We start from the raw sequence: 19,332 nt of genomic DNA, 5'->3' as shown, positions 1-19,332 counted from the left end.
CTCTCTCTCATTTGATCAAGAAACCAAGTAAAACACAAAAAACCAATTAAAAATCAAATCTTTCAATTCAAAGATTCAGCGGCAGTAAAAATCTTCATCTTCAAACTCGGTAACTCCTACCATAGCCAATGCTAAGTGACTCTTCATTTCGCTTTTACTCTGCTGCAAACAGTCGAAAACACAGCCATTACCACTTAGATTAGTACCCTTCTTCCTGCTAAGGTAATCCGGTTCTATGCCTCTAAGTATGGCAATGATCACGTCAATGTTGGGCCTCTGAGATTCCTCGTTGTTTATACACGCTGCTGCTGCTTGGACCATCCAGGCTATCTTCTGCAAGTTCTTCTGCGGAAATCTCAGCCTCGGATCCAGCAGCTTTTCAACAAATCCTTGCTGTAATAGCGGCTTCGCCTAGGATAAATAGTAAAAGAACGCATATTCAGATAAATAATGACCTTTGGCATGGCTCTGATACCAAATCAAAGCATGTGTTCCATCTCACTAAAAGTCTAAGCTGATAGTTGGATTGCACATTAATGGTTATATGCTCAACAGTGAGTACCAATACATAAAAATTAGGCAGAAATTAAGCAACGATGACATACCCACAAGACCAAATTCTCCTCCCCGGGTCCTCTTTTACTTTCAATTGGATTCCGGCCAGTTAGTAATTCCAAGAGGACTACCCCAAAAGCATAGACATCAGTTTTATCCGACACTTTCCCATGCTGGAAATACTCGGGTGCTAAATACCTGCAAATATAGTTTGACAACACCATAAATCAGAAATCCAGAAAAGTCATCTTCATTGGTTAGGCACAACCAGAACAAACTGATTTTGAATGCCAGAATTCAGAAAGCAATAATCAAGCCATACCCAAATGTTCCTTTCACAGTCTTGCAAAGGAAAGGTACCGAAGGTGCAGGGGTCCACGTAGCTAATCCAAAGTCACATAGCTGCATATGTCATTAAACTAATTTAACACGACTGACATAATTGGTGACATTAACATTATTGTTGGCTAGTAGATCCAACTAATTTGTTGACAAAAATAATAGTTTTATAATCATTAGTTACCAAATCGCTAGTTTAGTTCCTTACCTTAGGTGTCTTTCTTGAAGAAAGAAGGATGTTCGAGGGCTTGATGTCCCTATGAACAACGCATCTTTCAGTACCATTATGCAAATAGCCAATGGCTTCCGCGATGCCAACAGCAACTTTATACCTCACGGACCATGGAAGAGCGGTGCCACCTCTCACTCCCCGCTTCTTATCTGCAAGCAGAAGATAACAAATTATCAATCACTCCAAGACTCCACAACGGAGTTAAGATTAGCAGACTGGAAACGAATGATATGAACGAGAAATGAATCCATACCGTGCAAATAACAGTCCAGGTTTCCACCAGATACATATTTGTAAACCAAAAACAAACCCTCTTGTGGATCAATACAAAACCCCACAAGAGGAACAATGTAAGGGTTGCGTAGAGAGCTAGCAATCATCAATTCCCTACAAAATGCCTTTGGGGTCTCCTTGTCTTCCATATCCAACCTCTTAATTGCTACTGCAGCCTTCAGAAACCCAATTCTCCCCCTGAAAACATAGCTCAATGCACCTCTTCCCAAAACTCTACCTACCCAAATTCAACAAAACCAGTCAAGATCCAATGCAAATATAAAGGCAAATAGAATCACAAAAAAAGTGTTAAAATCAAACGATTACCATATATAGCTGGTAGCGAGGGCATAACTTTATTTCCTTATATCTATACCATTTTCAAAATCAAATGATTACCATATATAGCCGGTAGCAAGGGCATAACTTTATTTCCTTATTTCGATAGGCAGAGTGCCCTCTAGACCTCCGCCTAACAATCCCCTAATCATATAGTATTGGACTTGGCCCTACCTCCGCCCAACAATTTCCCAAAGCACCTGTCAGTCTTAACTGCACAGTTTACTCTTGCGAGAGTAAATAGGTAGGGTGTTAGAACCCAACAATCCCCTAAATACCTTATGTACCTTGTGTTGGATTTGGGCAAGCAAAAAGGTAATTACTTTTCAAGAAACAAAAGAACCAAATTGAGTACCTTTGGAGAAATTGCTAGTGGCAGCAAGAATTTCATGATAGCTAAACCTAACTAAAGAATGTGCCACAGGTGAAATACTCCTCTCCAGAGACTCAATCCTCCTCCATTTCAGCTCTCTTGACCCAGGATCAGTCAAACCATTCTCCAAATTCACCATCAAAACAGTAGCAGGGGAGCAGCTACTCACATTCATGGACTCAAGCTCAACCTGAGAGCAAAGACTAAGCCTGAAGGAGGAGTGAACTGATTGTGGCTCAGCATTAGTCAATTCAGAACGCCCACACCCACCGGACTGTGCCAGCAACCAAGCCTTATTATGCTCTGAATTCTCACCGCCCTTTCCCCCTTTACCCTTGCCGGAGCTCCGCCGCCGGCTGGCCGGGATTAAACACCCCAGCCCAAAATCCCAAATCATTCTGTAAACTAAAGATTTGACCTTTAATTCACCATGCCCACAAAACCCATCACTCTCATCACCACTCTCTGCAGAGAAATGGGTGGGCACAGGCTGTATATCCCCCCCGGAGTTAGTGAAACTGCGTTGGGAAACCCCCATTTGGTGACCGGATCTCGAAAAGCTACACAGAAACCCAAAAGCAAAAGAGGGAATAGAATAAAGGCTAGAGAGAAACAGTGAAAGCTAGAGGACTACTACTTTGCTTGGGGAGGAGGAGATGATGGAACATGGAAGGGAACAAAATAGAGTCTTTACACTAAGGAGCGAATATATAAATCAAGAAAACCATTTGAAATTTGCATTTGCCCCTTAAGAGAGAAGGAATTGAGATATAAAATAAGACCGTAGCGAATCAATGGCATTATATTACGCTAAGAACAAGAAAAGTGTGAATTCATTTATATATATGTCTGCACATGAGTAGAGGGTGAACAGATTCTTGATTTTGAGGCTTATCAAAGACAAGAAACCGCGAAGTACGCCTCCATCATAATGCGGATTAATTTTCCTTTTTTTAAAAAAAAAATAAAATTTTACCTCTATATAATGGACCCCATAAATTCGACATATGCCCATAAAAAATTAAATTGGATCAATCAATTTTGAAATTTAACATCAAATTTACATTTCCGTGCACAAAATGTTAATCAAAATGCAAACCCCATATTTATAGCAGGAATCGGACCTCCACTCTGCAACGGGTTAATTTTCATCATGGGATTAAAGATTACTATTTTATTTTTATAGTATTTTTCTGTCTCGATTTCTCTCCCAAAATTCACATTTATGTGACGAGGAACTTATAACCACTACCTCTAATAAACAATCTGCTACTATATAATAACTTGCAAATTACATAGAAAAATCACTCTACTAGAAAGATCTTATATGACAAGCACAACCAAAATTATTTTGACAAGAACTAAACGAATCACACCTTGCATTTGAAAATTTATGTATTAATTAAATACGAAAGAAATTAATGAAGATAAAAATTACGATGTAAAATTAAGAGGGAATGCAACGTTACTCTTGATAATAGGTGTGTGGAGAGAAATAAGTCAAGTCAACCACGTAGCATAAACAAATTAAATTTCCATTATGAGCAAGGAGATGTGGCTATAGAAGAATTGAAGTTTGAAGATCAGGTTTACCTAACATTAACTTGCATTGTATTCATTTGTAACGTTTTTGTTATTTATTTATTTTAGCATATATTAAATAATAGGTCTAAAAAATTATGAAACTTTTTATTAAAGTACATAATAAATAAATCATATTATATTCTATGTTTTTTTTTTAGTCTTTAAATTATAGTAATTCTTAGTTCTAAAATTAATTCTTAGTTTTAAAACATGTGATTGTTATTTATCTTATTTTGGCAGTTTTGTGCTAGTGTTAAATTTGGTCATTTTGATAAAAGATTAAATTGAATATTGTTGTAGAAGCATTAAATAATAATTAAAAAAATTTGAATTTATAATTCAAAGCAAACTTTTCTGAATAAAACACAACGGATTGTCAAATAGCTTATGCTCAGTTGGCGCTTTTGTGGCTCTTGTTGAAGGAAGGTCAAAAGATCGTTAGTACTAGAAAAAAAATATTGTAACAGATTCACACAACAAATCAATAAGATTAACATCATACAATGCAGCACGTAGTAATTGGAATTGATATGAAGTTAATTAATTTTTAAAATTTAACTCAAGTTTTATACGACTTTGACCTCTCAAGCAAGGTTGTCAAGTAGCCCCACAAATTTAGCTCACTGATTCAATATATAGTATTTGAGAAAAGAGAAGAAGTTATCCAGAGTAATTTTGACAAATCAAATTATATCAATTGGAATAACAATTTTATGTTTCAAAAGAATTCAGTTATCGATTATTTCAGTTCAAATTTTGATCTAAAGTGGAACAAATGGGGGTTGGGTTAGGGCGGGGGCGGGGTAAAAGGTGATTTTCATTGCTTTGTGGGTACGGGAATTCACATCCAAAAAGAATAAAAGAATTAATACCCAATTTTGTTCATCGACTATTATGAGGTGTTTGGTTGGGAGGAATGAATTAAGAAGGAAATGAATGGTAATTCGATGAAAAAAGAATAAGGTAGGAATAATATAGAAATTCAAATTACATTGTTTGGTATGAAGTAATAGAATAATTGGGAATAAGAAGGAAAAAGTGATATAAAAACTAAAATGTGTCCTTGTGTAATAATAATAATAAGGTCCACCAAGGATAATTTTGTCATTTGTTCTATTTTTCCCTTCCCCACAAGTATCGAATTGCAATTCCCTCCAACCAAACAATGTAATTGTGGCCTTCACTGAATTACAATTCAATTACAACCAAATTACATCCAACCAAAAGCCCTGTTAGGATTTCACCAATTTGGTCATCGACTACTAAAGTTGTTCAATTTAGTCTCTAATTATGCAAATTTTACCTAAAATGGTCCCTTGAATATTAGGATTTCACCAATTTGGTCCTCAACTACCAAAGTTGTTCAATTTAGTCCCTAACTATGCAATTTTTTTCCAAAATTGTCCATCGACTATTAGGATTTCACCAGTTTGGTCATCGGCTATCAAAGTTGTTCAATTTAGTTTCCAACAATGCAAATGTTAACCTAAAATGTAAGTTTAGTGCGGATTTGGGGATCTTTTTGGAGAGTCGATGATCAAAATATTGAAATCATAATAGTTGAGGGACCATTTTAAGTAAAAATTGCATAGTTATGGACTAAATTGAGCAATTTTGGTAGTCGAGGATCAAAGTGGTAAAATCCAAATAGTCGAGTGACCATTTTAGGTAAAAATTGCATAGTTAGAATTAAATTGAGCAACTTTGATAGTAGATGACCAAAATGGTAAAACCCTAATATATAGTCGAGGGACCAAATTGGATATTAACTCAGAATAAAATGTTAATAATTATAACTTTATAAAATTGAATCCAAATTTAAGGGTTCTTACCATTTATGTCATAAAGAGTGGTGAAAGAGGTAAATTATAAAATATATCTCAATTGGCTTATAGGTAAGGATGACTTAGAGGTAAAATGTTAATAATTATAACTTTATAAATTTGAATCCAAATTTAAGGGTTCTTACCATTTATATGTCATAAAGAGTGGTGAAGATGAGAACTGATTGTATTATATTTTCTGAACTTGATTACAATGAGATCAGATGATGTGAATATATAGAATAGAGAGTCACAGTGTGACAATGATAAGAAGTAGAGAGTCACAGTGTGACAAGGATAAGAAGTTCTAAACAGATTCATATACATAGAGTCCTAATACTCCCCCTCAAGTACAGTGTATACTAGTAACCTGTAGCTTGTCCCTTAAGGAAGAAAATCTAGGTCCAGGCAGAGCTTTGGTGAAGATATCAGCAAGTTGATCCTTTGTGGAGATGAAGTTGACTTGGATATCGCCCGAAGCTACTCGATCACGAACAAAATGATAATCAATCTCCACATGCTTGGTGCGCGCATGAAAGATTGGATTGGCACTCATATATGTAGCTCCTAGATTATCACACCATAATTTTGGAATGGAAATACCCGAAATCTGTATCTCACGCAATAATGACATAATCCATAGAACCTCAGCACAAACATCTGCAAGAGCTTTGTATTCAGCCTCAGTGGATGACCTGGCAACAGTTCTCTGTTTCTTGCAAACCCACGATATAAGATTACTCCCCAAGAAAACAGCAAAACCACTCGTGGATTTTCGATCGTCGGGACAACCAGCCCAATTAGAATCAGAGAAAGCATGAATGTCTCTAGATGAGCACCGTCGTATGCGTAAACCATGATCAACTGTTCCCTTAACATATCTGAGTACCCGTTTGAGCTGCTCCCAGTGTGATATGGTGGGGGCATGCATATGTTGGCATAACTGATTAACTGCAAAGGATAGGTCAGGTCGTGTGACAGTGAGATATTGCAGTGCTCCAGCTAGACTCCTGTACTGTGTGGGATCATCATATAGATCTGAATTGAAGGGGACAGTTTTCGAGACAGAGATAGGTGTAGAAAGGGGTTTGCATTCAGACATTCCAGCCCGTTTTAAAATATCATTCATATACCGTTGTTGAGATAAAATAATCCCATTGTCACTCTTAACTGTTTCAATACCCAGAAAAAAATTTGGTTCACCAAGATCTCTGATTTTGAATGTAGCAGACAGTTTGGACAAGAGCTGAGACATAATACCTTGATCACTTCCCATTACAAGAATGTCATCCACGTACACCAATAGATAAACCAAAGCAGAGTCTTTAGAGTAATAGAACAGAGAGACATCTGTCTTGGATGCTTGAAAGCCAACCGATAGTAAGAACGTATGTAGTCGATTAAACCAAGCTCTGGGAGCTTGTTTTAACCCATACAGAGATCTTTTTAACAAACAAACATGATTCGGGAAGTTAGCATCAATATAACCAGGGGGTTGCTTCATATAAACTGTTTCAGCCAGATTACCATTCAGAAAAGCATTATGAACATCTAGCTGTTTGATAGACCACCCAGATGATAAAGCTAGAGATAGAAGGAGTCTTACAGTCGTAGGCTTTACCACTGGACTAAAAGTGTCGAAGAAGTCCTGACCTGGAACCTGATTAAAACCTTTCGCAACCAGCCTGGCTTTATGCTTTTCAATAGCACCATCAGCCTTTCTCTTCGTACGAAACACCCATTTACAGCCAATAATATTCATACCTGCAGTGGGTGGAACTAGAGACCATGTGTGGTTATGCAGGAGAGCATTGAATTCTTGGTCCATGGCTTCACGCCACTCAGGATATTTGACAGCTTGAGAGTAACATGTGGGTTCCGTGGGATGCACTTGAGCTGCTAGAGCAAAAAGAGGAGCATCTGCGTTGCTGCGAGTGGCCATAGAGTGAGTACGGACATTGGGCCTGATGGACCGCCCACGTGGACGGCCTCGCCGGCGAGCAACAGGCTCCACAGGATCACCCGACGAGGCAGCCTGTCCAGGATCCACGGCTGGTTCGAATGAAGCAGGTAGCGGCGGTTCTGGCAGCTCATCATTGGACACGGCAGGAATAGGTGTGTTGTGACTGAGAACAGATTCCACCCAAGGTCCAGAAAACGGAGTAGATAGATCCTGCAAAGAAGTTTTAGTAGCAAAGGGGAAAACTTCTTCATCAAATCTAACATGCTTGCATGTGTAAATCTTATTAGTATGTAAGTCCATGCATCTGTACCCCCTAAAGGACTCAGGATAACCTAGGAAGACACATGGAGAAGACCTGTATGACATCTTATGACGATTATATGGTCGAAGATGAGGGTAGCATAAACACCCAAAGACACGAAGAAAAAGATAGGAAGGAGGGGATTTATGTAACAGGAGATGATGACTGGAGTTATTTAATACAGAAGATGGCATTCTGTTAATTAAATAGACAGCAGTCTCAAAGGCAAAATCCCAAAATTTCAAAGGAACAGAGGCATGAGCTAGAAGAGCCAGACCAGTTTCAACAATGTGACGATGTTTTCGTTCAACACGACCATTCTGTTCATGTGTATAGGCACAGGATTGTCTATGTTGAATTCCTAATTGAACAGACAAAGAATGCAACTTTTTGTACTCTGCACCTAAATCAGACTGAATGGCCTTTATTTTGCAATTAAAGGACCGTTCAACAAGAGTACGAAATTTATCAAAGATGACATAAAGATCAGACTTTAATTTCATAGGAAAGAACCATGTATAACGGGAATAGTCATCCACAAAGATCACAAAATAACGGAAGCCAGAAGTAGATAAAGTGGGCGCAGGACCCCAAATGTCTGTGTAAATAAGATCTAGGACTTGAGAACTAGAGGAAGCAACACGGGGAGGGGAAAACGGGCAGATTTGCCTAATTGACACGCATTGCATAAAGAATTATGACAACGAATATTATCACGAGACTCACTAACCAAACAAGAACGAAGTATATGGCTAAGAACACGGTTATGAGGATGACCTAGACGATTGTGCCAAGTGGAAGCCGAGGCACGAGCGGAAATAAACGCTGACGGAGACGAACTAGGTAATGAAAGTGTGTATAGTCCCCCCAAACTATTGCCCCGAAGAAGTATTTCCTTGGTATTGATATCTTTTACAACAAAAAAGGAGGGGTGAAACTCAAAAAAGACTTTATTATCGGATGCAAACTTCTGAACAGATAATAAAGAATTAGACAAACGCGGAACGTGAAGTATATCAGACAATGTAAATGATCTAGAAGGGGTATTAAAAGAGGCATGGCCAACATGACTAATAGATAAACCCATACCGTCACTGACACGTAAAGTGTCATTACCAGTGTACTTCTCCGATGTAGAAAGGGCAGCGATGTTCGGAGTTGCATGATTTGTGGCTCCAGTGTCCGGAACCCAAGTATGAGAATTTGACGAGGTTTTAGCAACTAAACCATTCTGAAACACCAAATTAGCCTGAGAACCCGGAGCCCCTGAATATCGCCGAAAACAGTTGACTCCCGTGTGACCGAAACTTTTGCAAATTTAACACGGATCATTATAGCGCCAAAAACAATTGGCTCCCGTGTGACCAAAACGTTTACAAATTTGACACGGATCATCATAGCGCCAAAAACAATTGGCTCCCGTGTGACCAAAACGTTTACAAATTTGACACGGATCATCATAGCGCCAAAAACAATTGACTCCTGTGTGGCCGAAACCTTTACAGATTTGACACGGATCATCGAAGCCACGTTGCTAACCTCCACGGTAATTAAGGTTGCCATCGCAGCGCTGCATCTTCTTAATTTTATGAATCACAAAACCCTAGCTAACTGATACCAGATGAGAACTGATTGTATTATATTTTCTGAACTTGATTACAATGAGATCAGATGATGTGAATATATAGAATAGAGAGTCACAGTGTGACAATGATAAGAAGTATAGAGTCACAGTGTGACAAGGATAAGAAATTCTAAACAGACTCATATACATAGAGTCCTAATAGTGAAAGAGGTAAATTATAAAATGTGTCTCAATTGACATATAGGTAAGGATTGCCATAGTTTACCAACCAAATAGAAATTAGAATTGTAAGGCCATTGTCAATTCCAATTTATTAAAATTAGAAAGAAAATCCCGATTCAAAACCAAGAACAAAAAAGGGAAAACTTGTTAAATTGTGAGTATTATAATTTTAAAATAGAAAATAGAATTTTTTTAAAAAAATGTTTGAACTGAACCAATTGATGAAATCAGAAGGTTATAAAACTAGAATCTTTCTAAAAAGTTTCAGTTTTAATTTATCATTTTCAAAAATCGTGAATTGATAATTTGAAACTATAATCAAAACTGAACAGCTATTATATCTACCTATAGGCTCAAATGTTGTGGTAATGTTTGATTGCTTTGTGGGTATGGGGAATCCACATAAAGAAGAATAAAAGGTTAGCAATTATAGCTTGAGGTGGTGGCTGCCGTTGCTTGGCTATGTTGGGTGAGGAAAAGGCAGAATTTGGGAGTTAATAAGAGGGATTTGAAATAATTGTTGAATAATTAATATTCTTTTTTTTTTTTAAAGAAAAACAAAGTTAGGGAAAATCATAAAAAGATGATGAGGATGCATGTTGTTTGGTGAGCAGCCATGTACCTTCTTATCCCACCCAACAACTAGGCTTGACAACCAAGCTGCCTCTCCTTTTCCCAAACACTCCTTTTTTCTTTTTTCCTTTTCACTTTATATACTTCAGACAATCAACCTTTTTACTTGCATTATTATAAGTGACGTCTTCACGTTTAATTTCACTCATGTTCTCTAACGTAATCAATTAAGAGTCATTATAGTAGTTAGTAATTCTTAATAAAATATTCATTTGAATTCTTCTCCCACCCAAAAGGTGTGTAGTATATTACGGAGTACTTTACATGCATGCATGGTTTTTATATACTTTTTTTTTTTTCATGAGTAATTAGGAAAAAATATCACATTGGCCCCCCTAAATCGAGTGGATAGTGCAATTGGGTCTTCTAAGTGAAAAAAAGCTCCATTCAGGTCCCTTAAACCTGTAAAATTGTTCAATTAAGTCCAAGTAGATTTATTTATCAGGTTAAATGCATACGGTGTTGACATGTGTCTTTATTTTATTTTTTATAAATTAATTAAAATAATAATAATAATTACAAATATTAAAAAAAAAACAGTTGTGGCCGTCCGGCCACAACCATCTAAGGAAGACGGTCGTTCCAGTCCCCTTCATCAGGGCGGCGGCGAAGGCCGTAGTCCACGTCCAGATCTAGAAGACGGCCATGAACGTCTTCCTTAAACAGCCATGGCCAGACGACCACGGTTGTCCTTGAAGAAGGAAGGCAGCCATCGGCTGTCCGGCGTCGACAGCTAGTGGTTGTTTTTTTTTTTTTTTTTTTAAATTAATTTTTTTTTTATTTTTAATTATTATTATTATTATTTTAATTAATTTTTAATAAATAATATTTTTAATAAAAAAATAAAATAAGAACACGTGTCAACACCGTATGCATTTAACCTGATAAACAAGTCAATTTGGACTTAATTGAACAATTTTACAAGTTTAGGGGACCTGAATGTAGCTTTTTTCACTTAGGGGACCCAATTGCACTATCTAATCGATTTAGGGGGCCCATTTGACACTTTTTTCGAATAATTATTATCTCAAATATTTATAACAAACTAATTATCCTACATCTTATGTAATAACAACAACGTTAACTAATTCAAATTAAGAAGAAAAAAAAAAACACTTTTTGATCTATTAATTATTTTTGAGTTATAAATTTAATATTTTTCTTTCAAATTTTGTAAATGTGATCTCTTAAGTGTTAAATGAATGTTAAATTAATTCATTAACTAACTAAGAGTGTTTTTTTTTTTTTTTTGGTACATCAGAAGCCCTCATACGAGAGCGATTATCTAACCCTAAGGTTTGGCGTGTTCTTAGTGTCAGCATAGAACAGGCCATGTAAGCTATCCGGAGCATTATCAAGAATGACGTTCCCCAGCTGGTAGATTGACCCATGTTTGCAAGCCAATCTGCGCATTTGTTGCCCTCCCGACCTATATGGGAGACCCGAAGCTTGTTGAATCTGCGAGCCAAATCCAAGCAGTCTTTGATAAGCGATCCAACCAGACCATTTGGAGTGTTGCCCCTGTTCATGGTGGCCACCACCGCCACCGAATCCATCTCTACCCAAAGATTATCCACCCCCTCTCTCATGCAAAGCCGTAGACCCTCCCTTAGGCCCCACAGCTCGGCTGAGAAACTATCAGTCAAACCAACTTTCGCCACAAAACCCTTTACCCATATCCCAGATCCATCCTTAACAATCCCACCAGCACTGGCCATCCCACTAGAGCCTTTCATGGCGTCATCAATGTTTACTTTACTCCACCCCGGTTCGAATGGCATCCAAGAGATCCATCTCCAGCTCCCTTGGGCCACCGCTTTATGTTTCACCAGCAAACTAAGTGCTTCCAAAGCGCAATTGCACTCCACAGAGACGGCTTGGTGCGGAGCGATATTACTTGCGTTAAAAATAAATCCATTTCAGGCTTTCTAGATCTCCTAGAGAGAGTAGACGAACAAGGAACCCCACGAGTTGCTGGCGCAGTTGTTTGTGATCCAATCTTTAATAGGAGTGAATTTGTGCCCTATGATACCTCCATCCGGCGATGCCAGACTCTAGACTTCAGCAACAAAGGGATAATCGCGGAAAAGATGCGTTGTAGTTTCCACCTGCCACTGTACCGAGGGTAGGTGTTATCTTCCGTCAGCCAATAAAGAGTGTCTGGTGTCTGGTACTAGAAGAGTTATCCGGCCAATAAAGAGTGTCTGGTGTCTCCACTTCGACCGGAATTGGTATGGCGCGGATCTTATTCACAATGTTTTCCGGTAGAAAATTAAGCAAGGAGTCAAAGTCCCAACAATAGTTGGAATCGATGAAGTTATTAACTTTGATATTATAAAGTTCGTCCAGGATGTCAATGTAACTCAAGCCCAAGGGGTTTACCAGTCACCCACCAATCCAACTAAAAATCGAGAGACTCCCCATTACCTAATCTCCACCTCACCCCAAGTTCCATGACAGACCGTCCCTTGATGATGCTACGCCACCCCCAAGATGCTTGGTTGGGAATAGGTGAGGTGAAAAAGGTTTCAATGCGAATGTATTTATGACTTAAAGCTTTGACCCAAAGCTTCTCCAGGTTATTCAACATTTGCCAGGCCAGCTTGGATAATAGAGCCAGATTAAAATCCTTGGCCATTCTGAGGCCTAGACCCCTATCTCACAGGGTTTACAAACTTGCCTCCAATTAACGGGGTGGACTTTTCTTTTTGCCTCAGTTGACCCCCAAAGAAAGTCCTTGCAAATTTTGTCGATGTCATTGCACGTACCTGCATGCAGAGCCAAAGTTTGCATGGTGTATACTGGGATACTAGCAAGAGCCGATTGGACCATAACCCGTCTGCCGGCAAGACTTAAGGGGGAATAATTTCCACGTTGGCGGACCTGTCAAATAAATTAGAAAAGAAATGAGAAATGTGGTCAGTAAGAATTTTGGGGTCAGAATTTCACTCACCATTGATTTTGAAGGCACGGACCTTTCTCCTATTCCGTCTGATGACCGTTGGTGTATGATAGAACTTGGTATTTCTATCACCATCTTCAATCCAAGCTTTTCTAGATTTTTGAAACCAAAGGAGTTCCTCTTGTTCCAATGCTTTATTAAGGTCCACAAGAAGTTTCCTTCTGAGGGCCTGAAGACCTTAAGAGGTGTTGTACCACGGGGAAGATTAGATACCGTGGATCCTAGCCTGAAGGAGCTGCTTTCTTTTGAAGATGTTTCCAAACGTTTCCTCATTCCACTATTTACTAAGTTTGGTCACCTCGTCAATGGATCCACCCACATCGTTCTCACAATTCGACCAAGCCTTCTTCCAGATACCCCTGTAGTCGTTGTGCGTCAACCAAGCAGCTTCAAACCTAAAGGGTTTGTTGCTTCTTGGATGAGCAGAATCCGCAGGACTAACGAAGGAAATAAGATTGTGGTCAGAGTGGGTTTTAGTTAAAACCCTAGCTTTAACTTCGGGGGACAGGTATTGCATTTCTAAGTTCCAGAAAACATGATCCAACTTGCGTTTAATCACGGGTGCACCCTCTCATGTGTCTAATCTACGTAAACTTAGGACCGTTCAAGTTAACCTCTAGCAACCAGCAATTTTCGAAGGCGTCGCAAAATCTGTTGATATTGGCCATGTTGGCATTTTACCCACCCCACTGGTCATTGGATGAGGCCACGTCATTAAAGTCGCCTAACAGAACCCACGACCCCGAAATGGAATTGCCAAAGGCGTTACAATCCGTCCAGAACAGTTCCTTTGCCCTCAAGTTAGGTCTGACATAAGTAAATGAAACATGGACACAAGAATTACCCCATAAAGCGGCCCGACATGGATCGTTTGTGAGTTACTACGGACAACCTCCAAGTCAAGCAAACTTTTATTCCAAACCAAAAAGAGTCCCCCTGTAAAGCCAAGAGTGTTAACAAAAAAGGAGTTATTAAAACCCAACTTACTTAACGCTTTAAGAAGCTTATCGGCATTGTTCGTCTTGGTTTCCAGGAAACAAATGGCTCCCACGTCCTTGTTGGCTAAAGGGATTTTTGGGTGGTGGATAGTCTCCCGGTTCCCAACACCCCGACAGTTCCAGAAAATAACATTCACTGGGAAGATTTGCGCGACAAGGAAGTTTGGCCATCGCCTTCCTTACGCGTATTCCCCATGGTGTGATCAACAACAGTACAACTTGCTGACTGAAAAGCCAAACCCTCTCCAGAAATTGAGCCAAAATCGAAAACTATTTCCTCATTACCAAGGCTAGGAGAAGCACCATTAGCCGACACTTTACCAGTAGCTCTAACCTGGTTCTGATTGCTTGAAGAGTTAGAGTTAACATTACCTTTCCCTTTTTTATTTTTCTTCCCAAAATTTTTCATGTTTCTAGTCTCGCCCTCCACAAAAACGGGTGTTTCATGAAGTTCCCCAACGTCCTGTAACACCGTGAATAAGTTATGGTCAGAAAAATAGGGAGAAGGAGCACTGACCATGGTGACCGCAGTGGCTGCTTTCCCCTTGTAAGTCCTCCCGCCGTCAGTTTTGGAAGACTGAGGAGGAGACTTGGCAGGCGGTTGCTTCCCATTCAAGGTGTTTATTTTGGTATCATGAGACTTTCCTATCATCTTCGCACCCTTGTTCTGCCCCACTATCATTAGCTTTAGTTTGCTTATTAGTGGCGATCATCCAAGTGCCATACTTCTCCAGAACTTGAAGAATCTTGGTACCCCCCCATGTCCGCCATCATCGACATGCATCCCTGTATCCGATGGAGAATCAGAAGTGGTAACGTCTGGTGATGTCCCTTTGGAGCAGTTGGGTGAGACATGGCCCACCTCTCCACACTCGAAACAGATTACATGAAGGCCCTCGAACAAGACATTTTGCAGTCTGTTTTTGACCACCATAGATATAAGAGCCTTGAGCAGATCGATTTCAACCGTTGCCCTCGCAAACCTCACCCTCTCTACCCCCGCTGTGGTTTTGTCTAACTTAAGCGGAGTGCCCACAGGTTCAAGGATCTTCTTAATCACATCTCCGGAAAAGAGTTCCACCGGCAGCCTCGACAAGCGAACCCACACCGCCATCTTTTCCAGTTTGGCAGTTTGGGGATCAAAATTTGCCCGCCATCTCTACGGGATAATATAGTAGTCGAAAAGCTTCCACAGTCCGTCCAACAACACATGCTTGTAGTCAGTTGATCAAATCTCGCAATATAAAAGCCCATTCCGATGTCCAGTAACTCCACTTTTCCCGACGTATTTCATGGATGAAAAGGGGGTTGTTGGAGCATCGGGAAGGCATGGGGTTTTCTCAGAAATTTAGAATCAGGGCCTTACGCTAGGGCTTCACAAGCTCAACACGTAAATCCTTTGGGAGTTTGATGACCGGAACCCCTTCGAAGTCGACGTCCTTCGTCGTATCAGGTGCCATCACCAACTCTTCCTCGAGCTAGTCATCGTCGATCTTCTCAACATGGGGTCATCTCCGGAATGGTCGAAGCCGCAGTAGTTTTCGTGAACGATCGCTTTAGAATTTTAACCCGCTTCCTCGCAGGTTGAGGCCTTCCTACATCTCCCTCCACCACCGGAGAGGGAGGTGACGACGACGCTACGGCCGCAGCGTCCATGGAAGGAAAGTCCCCAATGAAAACCTAGAGAGAAGATTTTTGCATGGAGATTAAAACATATCAATCAACCACGACTAAGAGTGCATTTAACCTTGCAATTCATATGCTTATAATCTTGCCCGCAAAAGGTGAAATTCTTTGGTCACTAGGCCCTCGCACCTCGGATCGACAGGATATTAGAGGGGTAAATCATGGTGACACAACGACTCATTAAGTGGGAGGACTAGTGCATGGTGCCCACAAGGAACCACTACATTGGGTGTAACTCCTACACTACGACTGTCAATATTCAAACATGTGTCATTGCCTACAATTTATTATTTTCTAAAAATTAACTGAGTTGCCCTTGTGGGTCATATGCTTATAATCTTGCGTGACAAACCAAGTGGATTATTTTTTATTTTTTTATTTAAAAAAATCAATTAGTATTTGTAAGATTTCAAATGTTGAAAGAATGACAAATAATATTCATGCGTACTTTTTAAATTATTTGAATTATTGTCACGCCAAAAAGATTTGTAGCATTGCTTTATATGCATAATTTTTATGTAACTTTTTTCACGAGTAATTAATATCTTAAATTATTATAGAGAATTAATTATCATGCATCTTACGTTAACATTGTTAACTCGTTTTATTTTTTTAAAATCATACTTTTGATCTCTTCATTGTTTCAGAGTTACAAATTGAGTGTATCTCTCAATTTTTACAATTTGATTAATTATTGTTAAATTAAATGTAAATCTAACTCCTCAACTAACTATGACGTTAAGTTTTACTTGTATTTAGAAATGTTTGAAGGTATAGTTTTAACATATAATCAATTATCTATTTTCTCATAAAACTCTAGATACCAGCAATTTTGACATCTCAATTACTAATATGCTTAATAGTGTTAACTACCATTCAATGTGATTCTTTAGTACGATTTAGATATGTTAGGAGTAAAAATGTATAAAACAAGTTAAAATATTGCATTTAATAAATATAGTGTTTTAGTAAACAAGCATTAGTTGGAGTTTCCAGGTTAGGTAGTGCTAAGATAGTATTCGTCTAATAAGAGTCAGTTTTTTCGATGGGTTAGCCAACTTTTATAGTGTTGGGCAATAAGACACATGTCAGGATTCTTGCTATTGGAGTTACATGGTGCTTACCCATGTTCAATAAGGTCGGTCACGCCACAGTCCATATTGAGTTGATTCGGATAATTGAACAACTAAGAAGACACTTCACAAGTCATTAGTTTGCTTAGATGGGGCTGGTTCCCCAATTTTTCGAATCGAGAGACATACTGTTGAAGTTAGATGTGATTGACGAATATACGTACAAGTCCTTTATATATCCCTATATCCCTATTAATGCTAAATTTACCACTCATTTAATAATTAAAACTCAAATTTATAAAACATTAAAAATAGACTAAATTTATAATTTATAAGCAATTGAAGGATCAAGACTTTTCCTTGATTCCTTCCCAATATATTGATTTTGCAAAAAGGAGATGAACTCTAGCCAAAGTAGACAAAGGCGGGCTCGGGGCAGGTATGCTGGTTGGACGAACAAATGCCAGCTGGCAGTACAAAGCAATTACGAATTACAACATTAAATATAACTTAAGTATGGCTAGGTTAACAACAACAAAATTGAATTGAAGATTCCGGTACGGGTTAGTTTCTCTTGAGTGTTGATTAACAAATGGAAAATGGATCGGGTCGCTACACGTGCGCCAGATGTCGGTACCAAAAATATGGGTCCTCCCCAACAATAGATTTGTGATTAGAGACATGCCAGTAATATCTTTTTGAGATATTATTATGCATGGCAATGGCAAAATTATTGGATAATATATTTGTTATAATAATTGCAAAATCATTGTCATTATTGGAGTTAATATGGGATGTATTAGTTAGTTGGGTGGTCCTATCATCACACATCAGTGTATAAAGCAAACAAGTACAATTTTTATTATTTTTTAAAAAAACTTTACTGAGTGTTAGAGTTAAACACTAATAATGATAATGACTCGATATGAATATTTAATTACATTGTTAAGTATTTTTGTTAGAAAAAAAAAATTGACAAAATAACAATATGTCTACTAGGGAATTCTTGTGTTTGGAGTGTCAAGAGTGAAAACCGTTTACTTATATGTATTTGGAGCGTTCTTAACTAATTTCATCTAATCATCGAGTGACACATTTTTAGGTACGAAGAATACAACCTAACACATTGCCTATTTCACCTTTTAAGCAGAAAGTCTGCACAATTGATACTTTATCTTTTAAGTTCACACTATAATTCATTGTTTTTTTTATTAGCCCATGGTTTTCACCGTAGACAGAGTGATTAATGCCCTCAATAAATTGTAGGGACCTCTAAGGGTGAGACAACTGACCTCGAAACTTAAGACTACTCCATACTCTAAGTGAAAAATCGAACTCTTGACATTTGATTTAAGGATGATTGAGTCTATTTCACTCAACCACACCCTCCAAGTTCTAATTCGTTGTGTATTGTGTTGTACGTTACTTGGCGGGTATATTTGATCAGAGCTATTTTAAACTGTTTGAATTTATGAAGTGTTTGGTAGGATGGAATTGCAATTTCATTATAAATTACCACTTTACCCTCATTATCATTATTATATTAATATTATATAAGGGCATTTTAGTATTTATTCACTTTTTTCCTCTCAATTCCTCATCACCCTATTATTTCCTACCAAATAATGTAATTTAAATTTCCACTTTATTCTTTTCTCACGGAATTACAATTTATTTTCCCTTTAATTCATTCTTTCCAACCAAACACTCTATTATATGAGCTGGTTAAATTGGGTGGCCCATGTCTTATAGGTGTATTATATATCTTTTTTGTCAGAGTAACTTATGTTGGCCAACAGTATGGGCCAGCCCAACAAGTTCTTACCCTAAGGAAAGAAACCAATAACGAAAAGGTCAGCCCACTCTCAAGGCTTAAATTTTGCTTAGGAACTATGTCCACCTTGCAAGGTGGATATGATTCTAAAACTGTCATAATTATAAATATAGAGTTCAAAAATTATGAACATAGAGTTATATAATTATAAACATAGAGTTATGAATATAGAGTTCTATAATTATGACCATGGAGTTTTGTAATTGTGAATATAGAGTTCAACAATAGTGAATATGAAGTTCAAAAATTATGAACATAGAGTTCAGTAATTATGAACATAGAGTTCTGTAATTGTGAATATAGAGTTCAATAATTGCGAATATGAAATTCAAAAATTATGAACATAGAATTTTATAATTATGAACATAGAACCGTGTCCACCTTGCATGGTGGACACGATTCCATAACATAACAATGGCAAGGCTTAGATCAGTGTGTTTTATAGATTTATTAATGAGATTCTCATTATACTATGAAAAATATAAGGTTTATAAAATAAATCAAACTTTTTGCGACTTATCTCAATTACATTTGATAAAGAGTAAATACCAAAAATG

At 38.1% G+C, this 19,332-nt stretch overlaps 1 protein-coding gene across 1 annotated transcript; it reads right to left on the bottom strand.

The window, feature by feature from the left end:
- Positions 1-2,961, bottom strand: LOC109168393 (serine/threonine-protein kinase CDL1-like). Its single transcript, XM_019317403.1, has 6 exons — positions 2,094-2,961; positions 1,380-1,637; positions 1,103-1,275; positions 878-957; positions 606-753; positions 1-411 (listed from the first exon to the last, which is right to left on the bottom strand). Exons 1-6 carry the CDS (start codon positions 2,647-2,649, stop codon positions 76-78), a joined length of 1,551 nt encoding a protein of 516 aa, XP_019172948.1. The 5' UTR covers positions 2,650-2,961; the 3' UTR covers positions 1-75.
- Positions 2,962-19,332: the final 16,371 nt, after the last annotated feature.

The sequence above is a fragment of the Ipomoea nil genome, unplaced genomic scaffold (genome assembly GCF_001879475.1).
Source record: "Ipomoea nil cultivar Tokyo-kokei standard unplaced genomic scaffold, Asagao_1.1 scaffold3199, whole genome shotgun sequence".
NCBI classification, from domain to species: Eukaryota; Viridiplantae; Streptophyta; class Magnoliopsida; order Solanales; family Convolvulaceae; genus Ipomoea; species Ipomoea nil.
Note: the sequence above shows the minus strand (reverse complement) of the source record. Positions and strands in the feature narration are given on the sequence as shown.

What these genes read in the sequence shown, in the direction of transcription:
- LOC109168393 (XM_019317403.1), bottom strand. Translation starts at nt 2,649, where the DNA reads ATGGGGGTTTCCCAACGCAGTTTCACTAACTCCGGGGGGGATATACAG. An exon ending in CCTGGACTGTTATTTGCACG is followed by an intron (nt 1,276 to 1,379) that starts GTATGGATTCAT and finishes TTCTGCTTGCAG; the next exon opens with ATAAGAAGCGGGGAGTGAGA. An exon ending in AGGAGAATTTGGTCTTGTGG is followed by an intron (nt 412 to 605) that starts GTATGTCATCGT and finishes TATTTATCCTAG; the next exon opens with GCGAAGCCGCTATTACAGCA.